This window comes from Sciurus vulgaris (assembly GCF_902686455.1).
Source record: "Sciurus vulgaris genome assembly, chromosome: 12".
Taxonomy (NCBI): Eukaryota; Metazoa; Chordata; class Mammalia; order Rodentia; family Sciuridae; genus Sciurus; species Sciurus vulgaris.
Window position 1 is genome coordinate 109,921,286 of NC_136473.1, and position 24,122 is coordinate 109,945,407.

Here is a 24,122-nt window from a genome sequence, read left to right on the forward strand (position 1 = left end):
GAGGAAGACAATGGCTGTGTTAAGCCAAAAGATTTTCGGGGTGGTTTGTTATAGGGCAAAAGGAACTTAGTGCACTGCACAAAACCAAGCTACTCTCTTTTTTACAGTTATGAGTATAATCTTTACCCTTACATAGAATATGATTGTTTTTCAAATTCTGGGTCATAAAACATTAGTGAGGGCAATGTTATAATTAGCAGTTCTTTAAAAATGAAATAGCATGGAGTGCATTATGAATGAAATGGTTATTACTTGGTAATAAGTCTGTGGTGTACATATTCACAGTCACATGTATTTTTATAAATTCTGGGAAGGAATGCAAACTATTTCTTGCTATGGATTACAGTAAAAAAATTCTAAAAGCTACTGTCTCAGAAGATAGACTAGGGGGTATAAAGTTGCACAGCTATCTGTTAAAACATTGAGGGGAAATTACCTACGATAAGCTTTAACTAAATATGCATATCCATATAGAGACATGAAAAATAAATTTTGCAAATTTCAAAATTTGGAAGATTAAAACTTCATCCAGTAAGAATTAAATAGTTTTTTTTATGCATAATGATTAAATATCATGAAATCACTAGAAACAATGTTGGGTCTTAAAATTTAACTGACACAACATAACTGTTATTTCACATCCCAGAGTTATACTGACTTTTCTTCACTCACCTACTACCATATTCAGGACATCATCATTCTCATCTACCAAAGAGTCCATGCAAACCACGTCCAGCAATTCCATCAATTGCTTCTGAAGAGAATAAGCCTCCTTGAACAGAGCCTGGAGAAGGTCTGAAACGAGGTGAAAACGCCCAGAATAGACAGCTTCACTATTCTGATCCCAAAAATAAAAACATAAAAATTTTTTTTTAAATGAGAGGAAAAAGCAGATCACGAACAGCTCAACATCCAATTTATTTTAACACCTACTATCAAAATCCAGAACTGTAATGCTTTAGTGAACACCCATTTTACACAATGTACTTAAAGAGCTGTAACTATGTGTAGAATCATTTGTGATTTTCATGACCCAGCAACTACAGAACTACTAACATTTGAAGATAACAGTAGGTAAGTACAAGACATTTTAGCAAGTGACCACCAAAGAGAAGTATTAATGAACTAGCAATTTTCATTTATCCAGCAAATAGCAATATCAAAACTGCCTATGCTTTACAAATTCTTTTTTTTTTTTTTTGAATGTGAAGTCTTTTTTTTTCATTTATTTATATGTGGTGCTGAAAATCGAACCCAGTGCCATGTAGGGCAAGCACTCTCCACAATCCCAGCCCTGCTTTACAAATTCTAGGCCAGTTTTTGTGCCTTAAAGCTGCCTCAGGAATGCAGAGATGGACTAAGTAAGGATTAACTCCCTCTGTAATGGGAAGTTAATTAAAGTGATTGATCACTGACCCACAAATGCTTTATGACAGACAATTTGAGGATCCTGGTCACTCAACACAAATCCTGATCATTTCTTTCTTTATAAAGAAAAAATAGATAAAATGAACAACAAACCCTCAAAAGACCACTTTTTATGTCTTCCTTCTACCCACTGACTTTGAAACATTTACACACAGCTCTTTGTTCTATGGAAAAGCCCATCCCGATAACCTTAGCTAAAATACCAAACCTTCCGTATCAACACTGTTTTACTCAGCCTCGTTGCCCACTGACTGTAGGCTGTTTAAAGTGTACTTAGACCATTACTCACCTTACAGTGTTCAAAGGTACTTCTGATTACATGAAGGACTGAGGAGGGGAGACTATGAATACTTTGTAGAATGATGGATTCCTGTGTGGCACAGACATGCTGAACACATCCTGTAAGAGCTCCTACGACCTGCACCATTGTCTGGAAATAGGAAAGAAGTTTTAGTCTAAGTGTGCACTAAAAAGGTATCAAACAGGATGCTGGGTGCTAGGAATAAAACTGAACGAAACAGACACTCCACTCCTCTTCTCACAGTCTACCCCAGGACCACAGCACTGCAACAACTGGCTAGCCACTTAGAAACTCAACCCGCGCTTCAAAGCACATGGCAGGTATTCTACACACACCTCAAAACTGCAGGCATGGGGCTGGGGAGATAGCTCAGTCGGTAGAGTGCTTGCCTTGCAAGCACAAAGCCCTGGGTTTGATCCCCAGCACCCAAAAAAAAAAAAAAAAAAAAAAAAAAAAAACTGCAGGCAGGACAGGTATCTTGACATGTCTCCTTGTAAGAATGCAGATATTTACTCAACATAAAACGGTATAAAAATTCAGAATGCAGTATTCCTATCTTTACATTTATAAGCTTAAATTCAGCATTAGGCCATTAAACAAAGAATACATGGCTAATCAACATCAGCATAAAAATTCTCATTCTTCCTAACCCTCCCCCATCTCTTCTTTTCAAATAGGTTTGACTTACCTGTAAAATATTCCTTAGAGTGTTCTGGATTTCTAAATTTTGGCTTGACAGTCCTCTGGCTTGACTGGTTAATTCACACATCATGTCATCAAATAACTTTACAGTCTGTAAAAACAAATGAGGTTATAAATAAATAGAAGTAACAGAATTCACTAGGAAAGGAAAGACATCTCTTTAAAGAGAAAAAATACTATAGCATGATTTGATTTTTACATTAGCAACATCAACAGGATATGGTCCAGCATAACAAATGCACTTAATTAAGTAAAAAAAATAAACATAAAAAGTATTTCTGCAACATATTCCCTAAAAAAAAGCCCCACACACAAACTGGTTTATTTCTGTGGTTTGAGTCTACTTAATAATGCCAAAAAAAAAAAAAAATCACTTAAGGTTCATTTGGGGAATGCAAGAAATAAAAGCACTACTCCTTACGTACAGAAGATGAATCGCCATCCACGTGGCATCTTACAAGGGTCTGTTCTGGTGGGTATGGATCTGTGCTGCATAGCCCATGCACCACCCACTAATACTCGAACTCCTGACTTTTGACCAATTCAAGATTCCCTTCCTACACAAGGGGTAGCCTATGTGACCTCACAACAAGGGCAACTACCTAATATCTTAATACTCAGATCTTTCTAAACTCATTAAATGGCCTAAACCCTGTAAGAACAACCACACAGTCAACAATGCAATAAAGCTACAGAGGACATGGTCACCCACAGGCCGGAGGACACTCACATCCATTTTTTTTTTTTTAATTCATATTTATTGTAAACAAATGGGATACATCTTGTTCTGTTTGTACATGAAGTAGAGGCATACCGTTTTTGTAATCATACATTTACCTAGGGTAAAAGTTTTTGATTCATTCTATTGTTTTTTTTTCTCCCCCCCCCCCCCCCCTTCACATCCCTATTTTCATCTATAAAACAGCAGGACCTTTTTCTGGTGGTTAGAAACAAATTTTAAAAGCTTTTCAGACAGAAAATAATCCAGTGACTATGAGTAAAAGGAATTCTGATGATTATCTGCTTAAAAGCTATCCCACTCCAATAAAAGACAAGATATCACTAATAAATGTTTAATTTGGCACCAAAGTAGCTTTAGTTCTCTCTACTTAGAGAAAGAAAAGTGTGGCTATATTTTTTTAGAGAAAAGGTACACCATATACACCTAAAGAGTAATAATACAGTCTGTGAGCTTAATATTTTCTCATAATTACTTGATTTTACCAATACTTCAGCTTTTTTCCCAAGAATTCTTTAATAAACTTTGCCTTCCATTTTTCCATGAGAAATTTTTACTACTTATTTGCACTTCAAGTATGTTTGATGTATTAGAAAAGTAGAAGACTAAACAAAGACTAAATTATAAACTGAGGCTAGATTTTGTTTTTATTTATTTGTTTTTTGGTACTGGGGATTGAACCCAGGGATGTTAAACCTCTGAGCTACAGCCTTAGACCTTTTTATTTTGAGAAAGGTTCTCACCAAGTAGCTGAGGCTGGTTTTGAACTTGAAATCCTCCTGCTTTAGGCTTCTCAGTCACTGGGTTTACAGGTACATGCCACCATAACTGGCCTAAGGCTAGACTTTAACAAGCTTTATAACATGTAGATTAACATAACAGTACTATACCTTTGGTAACACTTGTGAAAAGAAAGTCTGTTCCAATGTCAAGTGGTTCATATGAGGTAAAAACATTTCTACCATAATCTTCAGAATTTCTATAAAGCAAAATAGTAACATACCTTGTAAAAACATTAAATCATGTCAGTTAATAGTCTTTACTTCTTATCAAATGTGAGAATCTGTAAGTACTACCAATCAAAGCTCTGTACAGTGTCACAATGACATATTCTATATGGAGACACTATTAAGCACTTAGTAGCAAAAGGTATCTATAATAGCAAAAAAGAAAAAAAGATGATGACAACCTACATATCCAGCAACTGAACACCAGTTAAGTGAATGTGGATACAACTACTGAATAGGATCTGCTATCACTAAAATATTTTAAAACATTAAAAAATGTTCCCAATACTTTACAATTAAACAAGAAGCTTTCAAAATAATAAATATAATCCCAATTTTAAATATAAAAAAAAGTCTAAAGAATGAGACAGGCTGACGAGAATATATATGAATAAGAGACTGCCTTCGTCAGAATTTTTTTTTTTTTGGGGGGGGGGGTACTGGTGATTAAACTCAGGGGCACTCAACCACCGAGCCACATACCCAGTCCTATTTTGTATTTTATTTAGAGACAGGGTCTCATTGAGTTGCTAAGTGCCTTGCCTTTAAGGAGGCTGGCTTTGAACTTGTGATCCTCCAGTCTCAGCTTCCGGAACTGCTGGGATTATAGGCATGTGCCACCACGCCCAGCTCATCAGAATCTTAACGATTGCAGATTAGTGGATGTTTTATTACCTTTTCAGATTTTTCTGCATATTACAATGTTCTACAATGAGTAACTTATATTCAAGATAAAAAATATATCGGTCACTTAAAAAATCAGATACAACAGAAAATACATTCAAAATTATAAAATTCCACAACTCAGCAAAATTTCAAATTTGGTAATTCAAAATCTGAGTAAACTGAGCAATCTACATACAGTCTTAACTCTCTAACTCCTCTCCTAAGAGAGTAAATCTTATCAAGGTAAAATGATAAAAAGATGAAAAGGAGAAAGTCAACTTTCCCCAAATGTCATCACCTAGACGATCAGCTTTTTGTAACTCAGAAAGTATGTTCTAAACAACATTAATCTTGTTAGATGCTGAAGATGACTAAGTAGACTGCAAATTGCTTCACATGGCTGTAATCACAGTTTAACATTGAAAACTGACAATGTGCATAGACACAGACCACAGATCTTTTGGCATTTATCCAAAATGCAGTTTAAAACTTTAAGCATTGTAATTTGAAGGAATTTGTTCATTTTAGGTAATGGATGGTTATAGAGGTTGTAACACAGAAAATGATTAAAGTTGAAGGGAATACAAAATTACAAGGGCCTACCTATCGATATATGTGGAATTCAGACCTAATGACAACAAAGTAAATTATACAAACAAATCAGTTTTACTTACCAACATGCTCAATCCAATTCTCAGAATGTTGATACATAGAGTAAAATAATTAAGGAAGATACAGTATCACAGTGATAGAATATTCATTACTGAGAACAGGTTCAAAAAGGACCCTTTTTGTAATTTAGCAACAATCCATAAGAGACTGTAATTCCTGGCCTACTTTTACTTTTAAAGACTTAATGCTTATTAGGTAAACAAAAGTGATGTGAAAATACTTAAAGGAAATATTTCAAAACTACTCAGGAATAAACTTTTCACTGCATGTGTAGTCATGAAATATTTTTGAGATAAGAAATACTGCTACTATAGGATACACGCAGTTCTGCTTTCCAGTAAAGACACTTCTCTCTCCTTGGCATTTCTACTTCATTTGCAGCTGTCTTACATCTTTTCACGTTACTTGCATACCCATCATACCAACCTTAACAGACTGAAATCCTTCTGAACATAGCAAGGGCTTCCAATATTTTACTAATACATTATCCTATGTTCAATACAAAAGTTAATAGTAACCACTCTATAAACTACATTGGTACTAGAATTAGTAGTATTGAGAATTACTAGAATCGTTTTACTATAAAAACCTAAGGATGGGGGGGATTCAAGATGGCAGACTAGAGAGTGGCTGCGTTTCGTGTTGCTCCAGGACACAGGACTCAAGAAGAGGAGATATAGAGAGACTTGGGACCAACTCAAAGCAGCCGGGGGAGCGTCTCCCACTGGGCAGGCGTCCCGGACGGGGCGGGTAGCCCCGAAGCAGGGATCTTGGCGAAGTAGAGCTGCCGGCGAGGCGCCCCTCCCCCCACCGAGGAGCAGTGATCGCCAGACAACTGGGAGCATTGGAGAGGTGGCTGTTCACCACAGCGTTTGGACTCAGCGCAACCCACCCGGGCTCTGGGAGGCTGCCCAAAGGAGAAGGTGCTCGGTGAGCTGTTTGGACTGAAAGCGACCACCCCTGAACACAGGGGGGCTGCCCAGAGGAGAAGGAGAATTACGGCGCGGCACGTCGCTTGGAATTGGAGCAGCTGCGCCAGGGCTCTGGGCGGCTATCCGGTGAACAGCGTGGTGAGTGGTTTGTGCTCCCAGAGCATCTGCTCCTGAACACAGGGGGGTTGTCTGGAGAAGGAGGAGGGAGCGCCGGCGGGGTGCTTGGGCTCGAAGTGACTGCACCAGGGCTACGGGTGGCAGTCGGGACAAGAAGGTGCACAGTGAGTTCTTGGGACTCGTGACGCACCAGATCTCTGGGTGACTGCCTGGTGGAGAAAGAGGTGTGTGGTGGGTCACTTGGATTTAGAGCGACCGCACGGAACAACAGGTGGCTACCGGAGGAAAAGGCATGTGGCGGGTCACTGGGACTCGGAGCGATTGTAAGGGGCTCCAGGTGGCTGCTCAGAGGAGGGGCCGCATAGCCAGGCGAAAAGTGCAGAGCAGGGTCCTAGACGGCTTCTTGGTGGAAGGGCCCCACAGACAAACTGAGGGGCGGAGCGAAGGCTCCAGGACTGCAAGCAGCTTCTCTGAGGAGAGGCAGCCTCAGGAGATTCGTTTGCGAAGGGTGAGGCTTCGAGGCCCAGGAGGTAGGTCCGGGTCCCTGGGAACATTGCAGAAGAAGGCTGCCCAGCCCAGGCGGTAGTTGTGAATTGAACGGAACCTCTGGGAGGAAAACCGACCAGCGAGACCTCCCCACCGGGTGACTCCTCCCTGTCGGGTGAGGTTCTCCCAAAAGGACTGTAAAATCAGAGACACAGGCCCAAACTGGTCTTGCATCAGCCCACATCCTACTTCCCTTTTGGATGACCGTTCATCAGCAAGTGAAGGTACCTCTGCCCACTAGCAGGGAATATACCCCACCGGAAGGCCACCACCCCTAGGGAGTCAGCTCCCTTGTGCAGCACTGCATTATCAACTTCCTCCAAGACTTCAGGCTACTGAAGACTAAGAGGGGATATAATAGAAATCTTCAGGGATATTATAAGACAATAGAGGAAATCTGCAATATCACAGTGGTCAACTGATACCTGAACAATATGAGAAAACAAGGAAAGAAAATGCTGCAAACAAATCTAGATGTTACATCAATGAAACCCAATGACAGCATGGCAGAAGAAATGACAGAAAGGGAGTTCAGAATGTACATAATTAAAATGCTCAGGGAAGCAAATGACGAGATGCAAGAGCAAATGCAGGCACTGAATGATCGCACCAATCGACAGTTAAAAGAGCAAATACAGGAAGCAAAAGATCATTTCAATAAAGAGTTAGAGATATTGAAAAAAAACCAAACAGAAATCCTTGAAATGAAGGAAACAATAAACCAAATTAAGAACTCCATAGAAAGCATAAACCAATAGAATAGAACAACCTGGAAGACAGAACATCAGACATTGAAGATAAAATATTTAACCTTGAAAACAAAGTTGAACAGAGAAGATGGTAAGAAACCATGAACAGAATCTCCAAGAACTATGGGATATCATGAAGAGGCCAAATTTAAGAATTATTGGAATTGAGGAAGGCTTAGAGAAACAGACCAAAGGAATGAACAATCTATTCAATGAAATACTATCAGAAAATTTCCCAAATCTGAAGAATGAAATGGAAATCCAAGTACAAGAGGCTTATAGGACTCCAAAATATAAAAATTACAACAGACCCACACCAAGGCACATTATAATGAAATGGTCCAACATACAAAAATAAAGACAGAATTTTAAAAGGCCGCAAGAGAGAGAATCAAATTACATTCAGGGGAAACCAATACGATATCAGCAGATTTTTAATCCAGACCCTAAAAGCTAGAAGGGCCTGAAACAACATTTTCAAGCCCTGAAAGAAAATGGTGCCAACCAAGAATCTTATACCCAGCAAAACTTACCTTCAAATTGATGATGAAATAAAATCCTTCCATGATAACAAAGCTAAAAGAATTTACAAAAAGAAAGCCAGCATATTACAGAACATTCTCAGCAAAATATTCCACGAGGAAGAGATGAAAAACAAAGAAACAAATCAGCAATGGGAGGAACTATCCTAAAGGAATTGTCAAATAAAGGAAGAACCAAGTCATCTCAAAATAAATAAATAAATAAATAAATAAAATGAACCAAATGACCGGGAATACTAATCATATCTCAATAATAACCCTGAATATTAATGGCCTGAACTCATCAATCAAAAGACATAGACTGGCAGATTGGATCAAAAAGAAAGATCCAACAATATGTTGCCTGCAAGAGACTCACCTCGTAGAAAGAGATACCCACAGACTAAAGGTGAAAGGATGGGGGAAAACATACCATGCACATGGACTCAGCAAAAAAGCTGGGGTATCCATCCTCATTTCAGATAATGTGGACTTCAAGTCAAACTCAGTCAGAAGGATAAAGAAGGACATTACATACTGCTTAAGGTGAACCATAAATCAGCAAGACATAACAATCATAAACATCTATGCCCAAACAGTGGCTCATCCATGTATGTCAAACAAATCCTTCTCAATTTCAGAAACCAAATAGACCATAACACATATAATCTAGGTGATTTTAACACGCCTCTCTCACCACTGGGACCAGATCTTCCAAACAAAAATTGAACACAGAAGAACCATAGATCTCAATACCACAATCAATAATGTTAGACTTAACGGACATTATAGAATATACCATCCAACCAAGAGCGAATACACTTCTTCTCAGCAGCACATGGATCCTTCTCTAAATAGACCATATATTATGCCACAAAGCTAATGTAAGCAAATACAAGAAGATTAGAGACACTACCTTGTATTCTATCAGATCATAATGGATTGAAGTTAGAAATAAATGAAAGAGTAAAAAACAGAGCTACTCCAACACCTGGAGGATTAAACAATATGCTATTACATGATGAATGGATAACAGAAGATATTAGGAAGGAATTTAAAAATTCTTAGAGGTAAATGAGAACAAAGAAACATCATATCAAAATCTTTGGGACACTATGAAAGCCAGTACTTAGAGGAAAATTTATTTCATGGAGCTGCATTCATAAAGAAGTTAAAAATCAACAATAACAACCTAACACTAACAGCTCAAAGCCCTAGAAAAAGAAGAACAGACCAACACCAAAAGTAGTAGAAGACAGGAAATAGTTAAACTCAGAGCTGAAATCAACGAAATTGAAACAAAAGAAACTATACAGAAAAATTGACAAAATAAATACTTGGTTCTTTGAAAAAATAACAAAATTGGATAAACCCTTAGCCACTCTAACAAAGAGAAGACGAGAGAAAACCCAAATCACCAAAATTCGGAATGAACAAGGAAATATCACAACAGACACGATTGAAATACAAAACATAATTAGAAGCTATTTTGAAAATCTTTATTCTAACCCAAATAGAAAATTTCGAAGACATCACAGGTTTCTAGAGACATATGAATTGCCTAAATTGAATGAGGAGGACATACACAATTTAAATAGAACAATTTCAAGTAATGAAGTAGAAGAGGTCATCAAAAAGCCTATCAACAAAGAAAAGTCCAGGACCAGATGGGTTCTCAGTCGAGTTCTACAAAATCTTTAAAGAAGAGCTCATTCCATACTTCTCAAAGTATTCCATGAATAGAAGAGGAGGTACCCTCCCAACTCATTCTATGAACCAAATATTACCCCTGATACCCAAGCCAGATAGAGACAAATCAAGAGAAAGAAAATTTCAGACCGATATCATTAATGAACATTGACGCCAAAAATTCTCAATACAAATTTTAGCAATCGCATACAAAAATATATTAAAAAGCTAGTGCACCACGATCAAGTGGGTTTTATCCCAGGGATGCAAGGTTGGTTCAACATCCGGAAATCAATAAATGTAATTCACCATATCAATAGACTTAAAGTCAAGAATCACATGATTATTTCAATAGATGCAGAAAAAGCATTTGATAAAATACAACACCCCTTCATGCTCAAAACACTAGAAAAAATAGGGATAGTGGGAACATTCCTTAACATTGTAAAGGCCATCTATGCTAAGCCCATGGCTAATATCATTCTAAACGGTGAAAAACTGAAAGCATTCACCCTAAAAACTGAAACAAGACAGGGATGCCCTCTTTCACCACTCCTATTCAATATTGTTCTTGAGACTCTAGCCAGAGCAATTAGACAGACCAAGGAAATTAAAGGAATACGAATAGAAAAAGAAGAACTCAAACTATCCCTATTTGCGGATGATATGATTATATACTTAGAGGAACCAGGAAATTCCACCACAAAAACTGTTAGAACTCATAAGTGAATTCAGTAAAGTGGCAGGTTACAAGATCAATGCTCATAAATCCAATGCATTTTTATACATAAGTGATGAATCCTCAGAAAGAGAAATTATGAAAACTACCCCCAATTCACCATAGCATCGAAAAAAAATAAAATACTTGGGAATCAACCTCACAAAGAGGTGAAAGACCTCTACAATGAGAACTACAGAACACTAAAGAAAGATATAAAGAAAACCTTAGAAGATGGAAAGATCTCCCATGTTCTTGGATAGGGCCGAATTATATTGTCAAAATGGCCATATACCAAAAGTGCTATACAGATTCAATGCAATCCCAATTAAAATCCCAATGACGTACCTTACAGAAATAGAAGCAAGCAAATCATGAAAATTCATCTGGAAGAATAAGAAACCCAGAATAGCTAAAGCAATCCTTCACAGGAAAAATGAAGCAGGGGGTATCGCAATACCAGATCTTCAACTCTACTACAAAGCAATAGTAACAAAAACGGCATGGTACTGGTACCTAAAATAGACAGGTAGATCAATGGTACAGAATAGAGGACCACGGACACCAACCCAAATAAATACAACTTCTAATACTAGACAAAGGCAACCAAAAATATGCAATGGAGAAGATAGCCTCTTCAACAAATGGTGCTGGAGAATTGGAAATCCATATGCAACAGAATGAACTAAACCCATAATCTCTCACCCTGCACAAAACTCAACTCAAAATGGATTAAGGACCTTAGGAATCAGACCAGAGACTCTGCAGATTATAGAAGAAAAAGTAGGTCCCGATCTTCAACATGTCGGGCTAGGACCAGACTCCTCTACAGGACTCCCATAGCACAAGAAATAAAGCAAGAATCAATAACTGGGATAGATTGAAACTAAAAAGCTTTCTCTCAGCAAAGGAAACTATCAGTAATGTGAAGAAAGAGCCTACAGAGTGGGAGAATATCTTTGCCAATCATACTTCAGATAGAGTACTAATCTCCAGAATCTATAAAGAACTCAAAAAACTCTACACCAACAATACAAATAATCCAATCGACAAATGGGCTAAGGAAATGAACAGACACTTCACAGAAGAAGAGGTACAAGCAATCAATAAACATATGAAAAAATGTTCAACATCTCTAGTAATAAGAGAAATGCAAATCAAAACCACCCTAAGATTCCATCTCACCCCAATTCGAATGGCGATTATCAAAAATACAAGCAACAGGTGTTGGCGAGGATGTGGGGAGAAAGGTACACTTATACATTGCTGGTGGGGCTGCAAATTAGTGCAGCCACTCTGGAAAGCAGTGTGGAGATTCCTTAGAAAACTTGGAATGGACCCTCCATTTGACCCAGCTATCCCACTCCTTGGCCTATACCCAGAGGACTTAAAATCAGCATACTACAGAGATACAGCCACATCAATGTTCATAGCTGCTCAATTCACAATAGCCAGACTATGGAACCAACCTAGATGCCCTTCAATTGATGAGTGGATAAAGAAACTGTGGTATATATACACAATGGAATATTACTCAGCCATAAAGAATGATAAAATTATGGCATTTGCAGGCAAATGGATGAAATTGGAGAATATCATGCTAAGTGAGATAAGCCAATCTCAAAAGCCAAAGGACGAATGATATCGCTAATAAGTGGAGGATGACACATAAAGGGGGGGGAGGGAAGGGTTAATGTTAGGGTTAGAGTTATGGTTAGGGAGGGGGGCAAGTATGGAGGAAGAAAGTACTGTATAGAGGGTAAAGAGGGGTGGGAGGGGTGGGGGGAAGGGAAAAAATAACAGAATGAATCAAACAACATTACTGTATGTAAATTTATGATTACAAAAAAAAAAAAAAACCTAAGGATGATTAAATATGCCAACAAGAAATGTGGATATTCATAATCCCATCACCTAATACAAGAATTGATTCCTCTTCTGAAATCTTTGCACATACTTTTACAATAGCAATCAAAATGAGGTACAGTCTCAAACCTATCTGAGTTCAGTAGGGCAGAATCTGCCTTACAGAAAAATGTCAGATTTTTCTTATTCCACAATCCACCCTAAGTTACTATTATGTAAACATGGAGGTGAGGACCGGACAATAATATGTAGAATGCAAAATACCAAAAATGATTACACTGGGGTGAGAGGACTCTGGATGTGTTACAATTTTCTTTCACTTGTCATAAACAGTGAAGATAAAATTTTACCTTCTACTGAAAAAAAAATAAAATAGTGTCTGAGGCTTCCAAACCCTTTTATCACTCGCACTATTTTCAGCACTTTACTAAACACTTATTAAAAGCCAGGTAGTTCCCAATGCTGAGGAGAAAGCAGTGAACAAACTTCGGAGTGTAGTGAGGAAAAACAGGGCAGGGAGAAGCAAATTAGACAATTTCTATTAATGATACTCCTCTCTAAAAAACTCAACAGGCAACGTGACAGAAATGGGTTTGGGGGAAATCTACACCAAGGGCTCTGAAAAGCCCCTCTAGGGAAGGTAACATTACCTGAATAAAGAAATGTCCAAAAGCCTGGGAGAACCGTAGGCTCGAGCACAATGATTCTGATGCAGGTGAGCCTGATATATTTGTGGACATACTGTAATTAGCTAACTGAGAAAAGAGCTAGCCTCAGATCATGCCTCAGATGGTGGGAACCTTGAAGGTAAGTTTGAATTTTACTCCTAATTCATTAAGAAGCCATTGCCAGGTTTGCGGGGAGGGATTAAAAAGAGAAATTACACTACCATTGTTTTTCACCTACTTTTTTTGAAGAATGAATTATAGGAAGACATAAGTAGAAACAAGGAAACTACTAACAATAGTCCAAGTGGTAGGAGTTTGGAGTCAGAATGGTAGCAACAGGGAGAGAGATAAGTGAGAGGATTCAAAATACAGTTTGTGGTCAGAAACATCAGTTTGCAGATTAAGTATGAAAAATAGGATTCAAGGTTTTGGTTTATAAAATCATTTACTTAGACGGAGAAAACTGCAGGAAGAATACATTTGAGTTTTTTCGTGTGAAGTTTGAGATGCAAAGGTAGGAATGTTGACTTTCAATTTCCTGAATTCCCCCTAGAACCTTGAAGGGAGGAAAAGGAACCCTGTCCGCTCATCTTTGTTTCTCCCAAAACCTAACGCCATGCCTGAAGCACATTCCCGTACACTGCATGTTTGAGTGGGAGGGTGGCTGCTTCCAAGTTGAAACTCAGTGCAATCCCATATCTGTACATGACTAAAGAGAGGCACTGGTACCTTCGGGGATTTTGCTAACGTCTTGCTGAATGACTTCTTTGTGATACTGTATGGAACATAAGTGAAGCCATATTGAATTAATGTTTTGATGTGAAACGTTTTGAAGTGAAATGATGTTCTGAAGTGACTAAGCAAAATATATAAAAAGTAAATAACAGTAAAAACCAAAACATGTAAGGTGCAGGGTGATAGATGCCCGTGACATCAGAGAGTGACTAGTGTGACATGAGTGAAATGTTTACAGACTTGTTTTGCAAGTTTGTTTTGAAGGAAAACCATAAGAACTTAATGTAAAAATGAGAAAAATATTTACTTAAGTGTTTTGACACTTGTTGACATGACCAAGGCATTAGGCCACGACTTGTAATAGGATAAAAGGCCTGAGCAGCGAGAGCTTGGAGAGAACGTGCCCTGACTGACACCTGTTGCGTCTGACCTTCTGGAGCACAGCATAGACGCCAGCGTTGTCCCCAGCTTCGTGACCAGGACCTGTGTGTGATCTGCAATCAATAAAATTCTCCTGTGCTGAGAGCCCTCCGGGAGTCGCTTGCAATTTGTTTCACGTCTCCTAGCAGCCACTGGAGCTATAGGCACCACGCTGCTCGGGACAGATTAATATTTATTTTGGGCTTTAGCTGTAAAAAAATCATTAGTCCAATGTTAGCATTTAAAAGGTCGTTTTGTATTCGTTCGAGTAATTACCTTGTGACTCTCCACTCACATTCACAACCACAAAGGCTGAGACTAACAAAGAACTACCTGCCTTGGCTACAGTGGCATTCGGCGACTCGAAGGCTGAGGAAAGCCGACAACTGAAGCAACTCTAAGCGGCAACGGAGAAAAGGCAGTGGCCGGGAAAGGCGCGGGGAGACTCATTCACCCACCATCTCGAGATCGGCACCCGAGCACCGTCCCCCGGGGCTCTCACCGCACCGACGGGCACTACTCACTCACCACCCACTGCGCGGACGGAAACCCCTGCGACCTCGGTGCCACTCTACTCAGCTACAAGGGCGGACCCGAGCTCAGGGCACCCCGCCCCGGCCAGAGCACCCGCCTCACTGCGGGAAGGGTGCACAGCACCCGGCGGCGCGGCTCGCCCGCACCGGCCTCCGCGAGGATATGAGCAGCCGGGGCAGGACGGACGGCAGCTCCCGCCGGCACGTCGCCTCGGGCCAGCCGCGGAGCTCCTCCAGCGGGGCCGCGCGCTCCTGCGACATGCTGCCGGCCTCGGCGGATTCAAGCAGCTCCCGCCACAGCCGCACCGGAAGCCCGGGCTTCCCGGCAGGCCTTGCGAGCTCTGCGCCGCGCGGCCGGAAGCCGGCGCCTCTGACCCCCGGAGGACTCCACTCGCTGGTGCGCTCGGCCGGGCGAGATGGCGCGGCGCGGGTCCCAGCTCTGCGATCCCAGGGCCCTGGGCGGCCAGCGTCCCCGCGTCTGGGTCGCGGACAGCTCTACCTGGAGATCCGTGCTTCCGGGAGGTGAGGCCGGGAGTCCCCAGGTTTCTCCCTCTGCCCCGCGGGACGTTGCGAGTGCACGCGTGGCTCGGGTTGGCTGGCCCCGCGGCGCGGCAGGACGGACGCGGCTCCCTTGTCACCCGTGTGCCCCCCGGCATGCTCGCGTGTCACCCGTGTGCCCCCCTGCGTTCTCCCTTGTGTCACCATCGTGTACCCGTGTGCCCCCCTGCGTGCTGCCCCGTGTCACCAGCGTGCCCCCCGTGTGCTTCCCTGCGAGCTGCCCCGTGTCACCTGCGTGTCCCCGTGTACCCGTGTGTCCCCCTGCGTGCTCCCTCGTGTCACCAGCGTGCCTCCGTGTACCCCCCTGCGTGCTGCCCCATGTCACCAGCTTGCCCCCATGTACCCTTGTACTCCCCTGCGTGCTCCCTCCTGTCACCTGCATGTCCCCATGTGCCCCCCTGCGTGCTCCCGTGTACCCGTGTGCTCCCATGCGTGCCGCCCCGTGTCACCAGCTTGCCCCCATGTGCCCGTGTACTCCCCTGCGTGCTCCCTCCTGTCACCTGCATGTCCCCATGTGCCCGTGTGCCCCCCTGCGTGCTCCCTTGTGTACCTGCGTGCTCCCGTGTACCCGTGTGCTCCCATGCGTGCTGCCCCGTGTCACCAGCGTGTACCCGTGTACCTATGTGTTCCCCTGCGTGCTCCCTCGTGTTACCTGTGTGTCCGGGTGTACCCGTGTGCTCCCCTGCATGCTGCCCCGTGTCACCTGCATGTCTCCGTGTACCCGTGTGCTCCCCTGCGTGCCTTGAGTGAAGGGAATGAGGATCCCACGTGGCGGATTGTCGTGAGAATTGGAACAGATGTCCTGAAGCGTCTGGCACAGTAGATTCCGAGAAGATGCTCAGGTTCCACCTTTGCCGTCCTCCCTGCGTGCTCACCTGCGTGCTCACCTGCGTGCTCCCTTGTGTCACCTTGTGTTCTTCCGTGCCCTTGTTTTGTGTCTGTTCTGAGGCTACACTAGTCTGTTAATACTGCAGGCTCAGGCCCAGGGCTGCTGGTCTGGAAGAAATGTTCCCAGTGAGGACCTCACCTGCAGGTTTTTACAGGGATGTTCACCTTCCAAACTACAATCTTGAACTCTTGTATTGTTTGGGTTTGGGTTTGGGGTTTTGTAACAGGGATTGAACCTGGGGCACTTGACCACTGAGTTATATCCTCAGGCCATTTTTTAATTTTTTGAGACAGGATCTCACCAAGTTGCTGAGACTGGCTTTGAACTTGGGGTCCTCCTGCCTCAGCCTTCCTTTTTTTCTTTTTTTCTTTCTTTTTTTTTTTTTTTTTGTTTGTTTGTTTGTTTTGAGGCAGTAACAGAATGAAGTATTCTGGAAGTTTAGGGAGTGAACAGGTTTGGTTACAGTCAGGATCGTGGGAAGACAAGGTCCTCGGCTGTCCTGTCTGAAAATCCTGGACTTTGTTCTGTGGCAGTGGCTGCTGCTGTTGTTCCTCTCTTGTTTTTGCAGTTTATTTTCTTCTCCAGCTTTTGAACCTTAAGGTGTGTGTATGTATATCTTTTCTCAAATCTCCTCCCTCTCTCCCTCAACAACTTTTTTAGAAAAGGCAGCTGATTATAGGGTAGGGTAAGGGGGGCTGTTTAATGTTTCACTTTAGTGAAATGTGACATTTTGCTTTAATCATTTTATTTATTTATTTATTTTACTCCAGGGCTAAATTCAAAGAGGAGCAAAGACCTCCAAAAAGTCTTTGGAAATGTCTCTAAGTATTTGTAATGGTAAACAAGCAGCTAAACAGGAGTTGACCTCAACAGAACTAATTGAATAATAGAGGCAGGTTTTTGTGGACCATCAAATTCTGTCCAGAAGTCAAAGACTCTTCCTTCCAATTCAAGGACCGTGTGCATTTAATAAGAGGATGACCTTTCAATTTAATTTCAGTATAGAAGACCATCTGGAAAACGAATCAGCACCTCTTGGGAATGGAGCTTTGACTCTGGATTCCTCAAAAGCACCATCTGCCTCAGAGAGTCACGAAGGAGAACCAGGAAGCAGAGCATTTTCTGCAAGACAGTCGGGGTCACCTGAGGAGCACTTGTGGGAGCGTGAGTCAGTGGAGAACACAGCTCCCTCTCAAGACGCAGACAGCCCACCCAGTGCAGCTGACAGCTCAGGGGACTTGGGGACACATGACGAATGCCCCTGCTTGAGAGTTGCCAAAGAGCATGCTGTGCCTAGAGATTTGAAGAAAGTGCTGGAAAATAAAGTCATTGGACTGTTGCCAGGTCTCCACCATGTTAACCTATCAGTAGTGAAAACCACCTTGTTGAAAGAGAACTTCCCCGGAGAAAACATAGTTTCAAAAAGCTTTTCTTCACGCTCTGATCTGATTACAGGCATTTATGAAGGAGGCTTAAAAATCTGGGAATGTACCTTTGACCTCCTAGCTTATTTCACAAAGGCCAAAGTGAAATTTGCTGGGAAAAAAGTGTTGGATCTTGGCTGTGGATCAGGGTTGCTGGGTATAGCTGCACTCAAGGGAGGGGCCGAAGAAATTCATTTCCAAGATTATAACAGTTTGGTAATTGATGAAGTGACCCTACCTAATGTAGTGGCTAATTCCACTTTGGAAGAGGAAGAGAATGATGTAAATGAACCAGATCCAAAAAGATGCAGGAAATCAAAAGTAGCCCAAGAACTGCGCAAGTGCCATTTCTTTTCCGGGGAGTGGTCTGAGTTTTGTAAACTTGTGCTGAGCGGTGAAAAACTCTTTGTGAAATATGACCTCATTCTCACCTCAGAAACCATTTACAACCCAGATTATTATAGCGCTCTACACCAGGCATTCCACAGACTGCTGGGTGAAAATGGGCAGGTGCTTCTGGCCAGCAAGGCACATTATTTTGGTGTTGGTGGAGGTGTTCATCTCTTCCAGAAGTTTGTAGAAGAAAGGGATGTATTTGAGATTAGAACACTTAAAATAATTGATGAGGGACTAAAGAGATTTCTAATTGAAATGACTTTTAAGCAGCCCAGTTAATATTCACCGAGTCTCCTAAGTAAATAACAGAATGACTCCAAACTTCTGTTTTGCTATTGTTTTTTTCCTGAAATTATGGTATGTGTTTAGTTTTGTTTCTCCAGATTAATAGACCAACTATGTTACAACCTTGTGTTTGCCAGGTGAGACTGAGAAGCTGTCCTTGAGCATTGGCAAGATGGCCCAGCAGTCATTTTGTGGGAAAGTGTCTGTTTTATTCCATTTGCCCTTTCCCACCTTGGACTTTTCATGAAGGTGTTCCCAGGAAATCCTGCCATTTCTTATCTCAAGTTTTGTGAATTTCTCCCAGCCTTTTTTAGTTCCTTGTTCGCATGAAGTGTGCTGGCCAGATTTTAAATGATATTGCAATTTCTAAATGGCACTGAATCCAAATATGAGGTTGAAGTCCTTTTATAACTAGGAAGGTTTTATTTTCATATTCATTTACCTAGGAGGCTGAGCAGTTGAAATGAGGAAATAAGAATCTGATGGAGTATAAAAGTGATACAGAGAACTTAATGTTACCCCCTTGTAGCTAAGTAAGAGACCCTAGGGTCTTGGTAGGAGTAAAAAGAATATGAAAGAGAATTCTGGGCGTGTGAACTCCTTATCAGTTGTTCACTAATGTGGGAGGGGGGAGAAAAGGTATTTTACTGCTTTTGTTGATTTTGGTGCAAAAATGTTCACATCACTGAAATTGAGATCTGCTATGCTATCTATAATTGTCAGCTTTTTTCTTTTTAAATCTAATCCTCACAAAATTTTTTTAACCCCTCACGTGCTTTTCCCCCCCCTTTCTCCTATCGGTGCATCACAGTTGTTCATAATGGACAGGTTCATTCTGGACACAGTCACACCTGCAGGGAGTTGATCACTCCGTTTCAGTCCCCAGTGCCCCCTCCTGGTCCCTCCCCTCGCCCCCACCCCATTCTCCTCTTATCCTCTACTAGTCTACCTTGCACTCATTTGTATATATTTTTGAAGTTATACTCCATGTATGTATAATATGAAAAATACACCCTACTGTCATGTATATCTAAAAAGAACAAATTCATTTATATATATTTAGTTGATGCTTTATAGCTGTGGTATAAATGTTTTTCACTGTGGTATATTTATACACACACACAGTGTGATTTTGTCAAATTCATTCTGCATTTCCTCCCCTTTTCCATTCTTCCCTTCTCCCCCTCAATCTCCTATTCCACTGATCTTCCCTCTGTCTTTATGATACCAACACCCTTTTTTGTCAGCATTTTTTTCTTTCTTGGAAGTACCTTAAATAATGCTACATCTTAGATTTAATTAAATGTGGTATTTATTGGAAACCTGTCAACTAGGTACTTGTATAGTATCTTGCTTCATAATTATAAACTCATAGGATATATGTCAACCCTGGGGTCATTTAGTAATGACCATGATAGCTAACAGTTTTTAGCTTATATTATACGTATAACAGTTTAGCTTTACACATACTAACATTTAATATTCCAAACAGCCCTGGATTAGGCTCTGATTTCTGTCCACATTTTATAGCCAAATTGAAACTCAAAGGAATTAAGTAATTTGCTCCCAATCATATTCCTCACCTTGAACTGGAATCTCAATTAAAGACATTTGGAAATGACACTTTTCACCTCCCAAGGGTCTCAACCCTATCAATTCCTTTTTTCATCACAAATGTTTCTTAACACCTGCTTATTATTCTACAGTGAAAGTCACAGTTGAAGTCTGTATCAAGTCTGGTATGGTATATCCCTGTAATCCCAGTAACTCGGGAGGCTGTGGCAGGAGGAGCACAAGATCAAAGCCAGCCCAGTAACTTAGTGAGACATCATCTTGAAATAGAAAGTCTGGGTGGGTAACTCAGTGGTAAAGTGCCCCTAGTACCATAAAGAAGAAAGTTCACATCATCAAAAACTAAACACACACACCACTAACATATATAGGCTTACATATGTTCTTCCTAACTATGACGTGAAGAAAGTCATTTACGATCACTTTGTGTCTCATCAGGTGAGTGTACAGTGGCAGGCAGTGGCTGGCCACAGAAGACGGGCAGTAGCTCCTGTTAGTCCCTAGAGTGCCCTTGCTGGAAATGCTGGCTGCAGTTTGAGACCCAGCTGCTGGATGAGGTAGTTCAAATGGGCCGGCCAGCTGCATGTGCTGGCAGGGAGGTTCCCGCAGTGGTAAACCTGCGATGCGTGACTGGTGTTTTCGAGAGAAGCTCAAATTAGCCTTCAACATGAGGCCTGTCCAGGAGTAGCAGAGACAGACCCTGAGCAGAGGCTCTGGACACAAGTTCAATCCCTAGAAGCGGGTCCAGCAAATGCAGAAGGTATCAAAAAGAAGCTCAGTCCTGCGAACTAGATAATTCTGAGGTAACAGTCCAAAGGGGACACGCCTAACCAAGAGAACTGGCAGGAAGAGGACTTGGGATGTGAATTATGGCTACAAATCCAGGAGAGGGATTTCTTGTTAGATTTCTTGGGCAAATGATTTGTTTCAGGAGACATACAGGCTAAGACAGTGGGTTTTGTAGTCTCATACCTTGAGTTTAAAATTGTTTTCCATATTCACAATGAATCCCATTAATGTGTATGATTAAAATGTGTTAATAAAAACAGATTTTAGAAACCCTAAAAATTTGCAATCTCCCTGTCTGTAAAACAGAGCTTATAATAGTATCTTCCCAGATGGAGTCTTTGAAGAATACAAGTTAATGTTGAATGGATCCTATTACCTGTTTCCTGTGTAGAAATGAAAGTTATTTCCAAGAAATATTTGTCACCCTCTTTTCCTAAACAGATAGGAAATCCTACTCACTTTTGTTAACATTTAGATTTGTACCTTTTGCATTTTACAAATCCCAGCCCAGAATATGGAGAAAAAACAAAGTTCCAGACATGCCACTGTTCTGTGTCAATCTCACCCACCACCACCCACCCGCCCGCCTGGCCTGGCCTCCTGCCTCCTGGCCTCCTGCCTCCTGTAGAATCCCTAGGGAGCTCTGGTGTGCAGATGATTAAGAATGGATAAGGTGCATCCAGGCCCCAGGCGGGGTTCTGGAGCACGCTCACGGGTGCTGTGTTCTGCCTGTGGGCTCCCATTTCTCACCTGTGCGGTTCCCTAAGTTTCAGCTCGCTGTCCCACAGGTGGCTCTCCATTCAGGGTTTAGAACTGGGGGTTAGGGAATGTGGCTGTGCTGGCCTTGACTCCCCATACCACATGCAGTGCCAGTGACGTTCCAGTTGCAGTGGCTGCAGATGTGTGCCAGCTGTGGGGCTGGAGGGTGAACTGAGTGAGCACCCAGGTCTTGGCTGCCGCTCCTCCACGCTGGTTCACTGGGGTGCTGAGTAAGCGCTGGAGAAAGGACCGCAAGGACCCAGCTTGACCCTCTGCCTCCACTTCAGCCGACGTGCTGTGCTTGGTGCGAGTGTTTATGGCGGCACTGAGTTTGCACGACGCAGGGGCTCTCCTCTGGTAAAGCCACATGTTAAAATCGCCCACAACTGGGGCACAGCCCAGCAGAGCGGTTGCCTGTGCCACGAAGGAACTATTTATTCCGGCCCAGGGACACAGCTTCCCTTCAGCCAACATGGCGGGGGAGCCACGGTACATTTACCAATTTAGATACCCCTCACCATTCCAATTTCTGCCTTTTCGAGAAATTAAAGTGACTCCAGATAACCCTTATCTCCACTACAAGGGAAGTTGTCTGAGAGAAGTGCTTTTTCAGGATAAGGATTATTTCTTTGTTTGAAATAAAAACTATAATACTGACCAACAGTATTGGTGACTTAAGTACCCCTGAAGGGCGTGGGGCATCTGGTCCTCACAGAACAGGACCAGTGACCTGCACACACACTGAAGGGAGACTGGCTGTCCATGTACTTTTGCACAGCATGTACTGGAGAGATGGAAGCGAGCACGTGAGATGAGAGCCTTTGGCAGCATGCACGGCACAATCAGGTGTACCGGGCTCATGAAACCCCAGACAGCTTGCCACACTGCTGGACCATGTGGTGCCTTTATGCTAAAGTCCCCTTCCTCCAGGCAGAGTCAGCCCCTGAGAGGGTTCAGTCCCTTTGCCTCCTCAGCTTCTCTTAGTAGTGCTCTGGCTTAGTCCCACAAACTTCCACTTTTCCAACTGACAGCCATAGGAAAATGGGCAATGGATGAGTCAACACTAAGAGAACAACTAGAGTACTTCCTGTGCCCACCAGGTAAGGGAAGCGGCTGTAAGAGATGGTTTTTCTCCTTGAAATGATTTGGTGATCAGGACTGCCACTCTGGAGGGAATCCAGAATGGAGAAGAGAATCGGGTTCTAGTTATTCTGCAGCAGGTGAATACAGGGGTTAGGGCTGCAGAGGCAAGCCTCCCCTGCGCACTGGACATGGGGTGAGCACTGGAGCCCGTGGCTGCTGGAGCCCATCCCTTCGGCCCTATCCAAGAGTCTCAGAGTTCTCAGCTGTCCTGGGTGCACCACAGCAGCAGCAGTAACTACGATTCCGAAAGCCTCCAGTTAGCCAGGCAGTATGGCTGCAGCGCCAGCAATTTTCTCAGACTACTCTCAGATCTCCAGCAGGTCCCGAAAGTAAACCCCTGGTCCCAGGTGCGGTCATGGATCATTCAAGAGCCCAACCTCTCAAATCTTTCTGATGCTGAAGAAAAGAATCTGATATGCTCATGTAGACAACAAAATGGCCCACTGGGAGATTTGAGAAATTTATAAGAAATAGAATAAAAATTAAGAAATTAGAAATTTAAGAAATAGAATAAAAATTATCATCCCTACCCTATCTTGTCTGGTCAAAGATTGTCCGAATTCTTGATGTGTATGGAAATTTCCCAGAATTCCAAATTCTTCTATTTTTGGCTAAATACCATCTAGCAAATTTCTTTAATTAGATTCTGAACTTATCTGTAAGTAGCAGGAAAAATGTGTTCAGGTGAGGGGGCCTTTTGAAGGAAGAGCCTGGGAAAGTCTGGCAGAATAAAGCCTGGAATTCAAGACACAGCCTGGGAGCTCTCTGGTACCCCACGGTCCCCGAAAATGTCCCGCTTTTTTTATTTTTATTGTTTCCCACCCTCTTTGTGTTTAAAGATTCCTTTGGGAGATGCATTTTTCAGCGACTGGCTTTTCTTTCCCGAGCTTTCCACAGAGTGAACTCTGTTTCCTGTTTTCTTTGCCATCCTCAAGCTTCTCCAGGACTTTCACAAAGAGACCCAAAAAGATTCTCTCATCCATGGAAAACACCTCGGAGGCACATTCTCTAGGAAGGCTGGCACAGATGTTCCTAACACTCCAAATTCCAGCTCCTTTCCCAGAAAATGCGTCCAAGCCTGTATCCTAAATATTAAAATATCTACTTTGTAATGGTTTTTTTCATTTTCCAAACATGGAAAAGACATTTTGTTCTATAACTTCTGCTAAGTCTTTCATCTTGTCTACCCACAGTGCAACACAAAGAGGAATGCCCTTAGACTCAGAGCCATTAGCCACCCTTACGCCCTGGTGATGTTAATGCTTGCGATCAGCTCTTGCTATTCTTGTAAATAATTT

At 42.1% G+C, this 24,122-nt stretch overlaps 2 protein-coding genes across 6 annotated transcripts in view; one reads left to right on the plus strand and one right to left on the minus strand.

Moving 5' to 3' along the window:
* FIRRM (FIGNL1 interacting regulator of recombination and mitosis) overlaps positions 1–15,301 on the minus strand; it is a 43,109-nt gene extending 27,808 nt beyond the window's left edge. For 2 of the 4 annotated variants that reach the window (XM_079108079.1, XM_079108078.1), the window contains exons 1-6: positions 15,175–15,301; positions 5,518–5,557; positions 4,061–4,149; positions 2,418–2,522; positions 1,718–1,858; positions 673–838 (exon numbers count right to left, since the gene is read on the minus strand). In XM_079108079.1, the coding sequence (XP_078964205.1) occupies positions 673–838; positions 1,718–1,858; positions 2,418–2,522; positions 4,061–4,149; positions 5,518–5,557; positions 15,175–15,270 (637 nt within the window). In that variant the 5' untranslated portion in view covers positions 15,271–15,301. Of the gene's footprint in view, positions 1–672; positions 839–1,717; positions 1,859–2,417; positions 2,523–4,060; positions 4,150–5,517; positions 5,558–15,004; positions 15,114–15,174 lie in introns of those variants that run through there. The other 2 variants (XM_079108080.1, XM_079108081.1) reach the window with 2 other exon arrangements.
* A 70-nt stretch (positions 15,302–15,371) lies between these two features.
* METTL18 (methyltransferase 18, RPL3 N3(tau)-histidine) lies at positions 15,372–21,217 on the plus strand. 2 transcript variants are annotated; one of them, XM_079108088.1, is made up of 2 exons: positions 15,372–15,531; positions 17,462–21,217. In XM_079108088.1, the coding sequence occupies exons 1-2, from the start codon at positions 15,426–15,428 to the stop codon at positions 18,553–18,555; spliced, it is 1,200 nt and encodes a 399-aa protein (XP_078964214.1). In that variant the 5' UTR covers positions 15,372–15,425; the 3' UTR covers positions 18,556–21,217. The 2 variants fall into 2 exon arrangements, with proteins under 2 accessions (XP_078964214.1, XP_078964215.1); XM_079108089.1 differs by having other exon boundaries at positions 15,398–15,531; positions 17,227–21,216.
* The last annotated feature ends 2,905 nt before the right edge of the window (positions 21,218–24,122 follow it).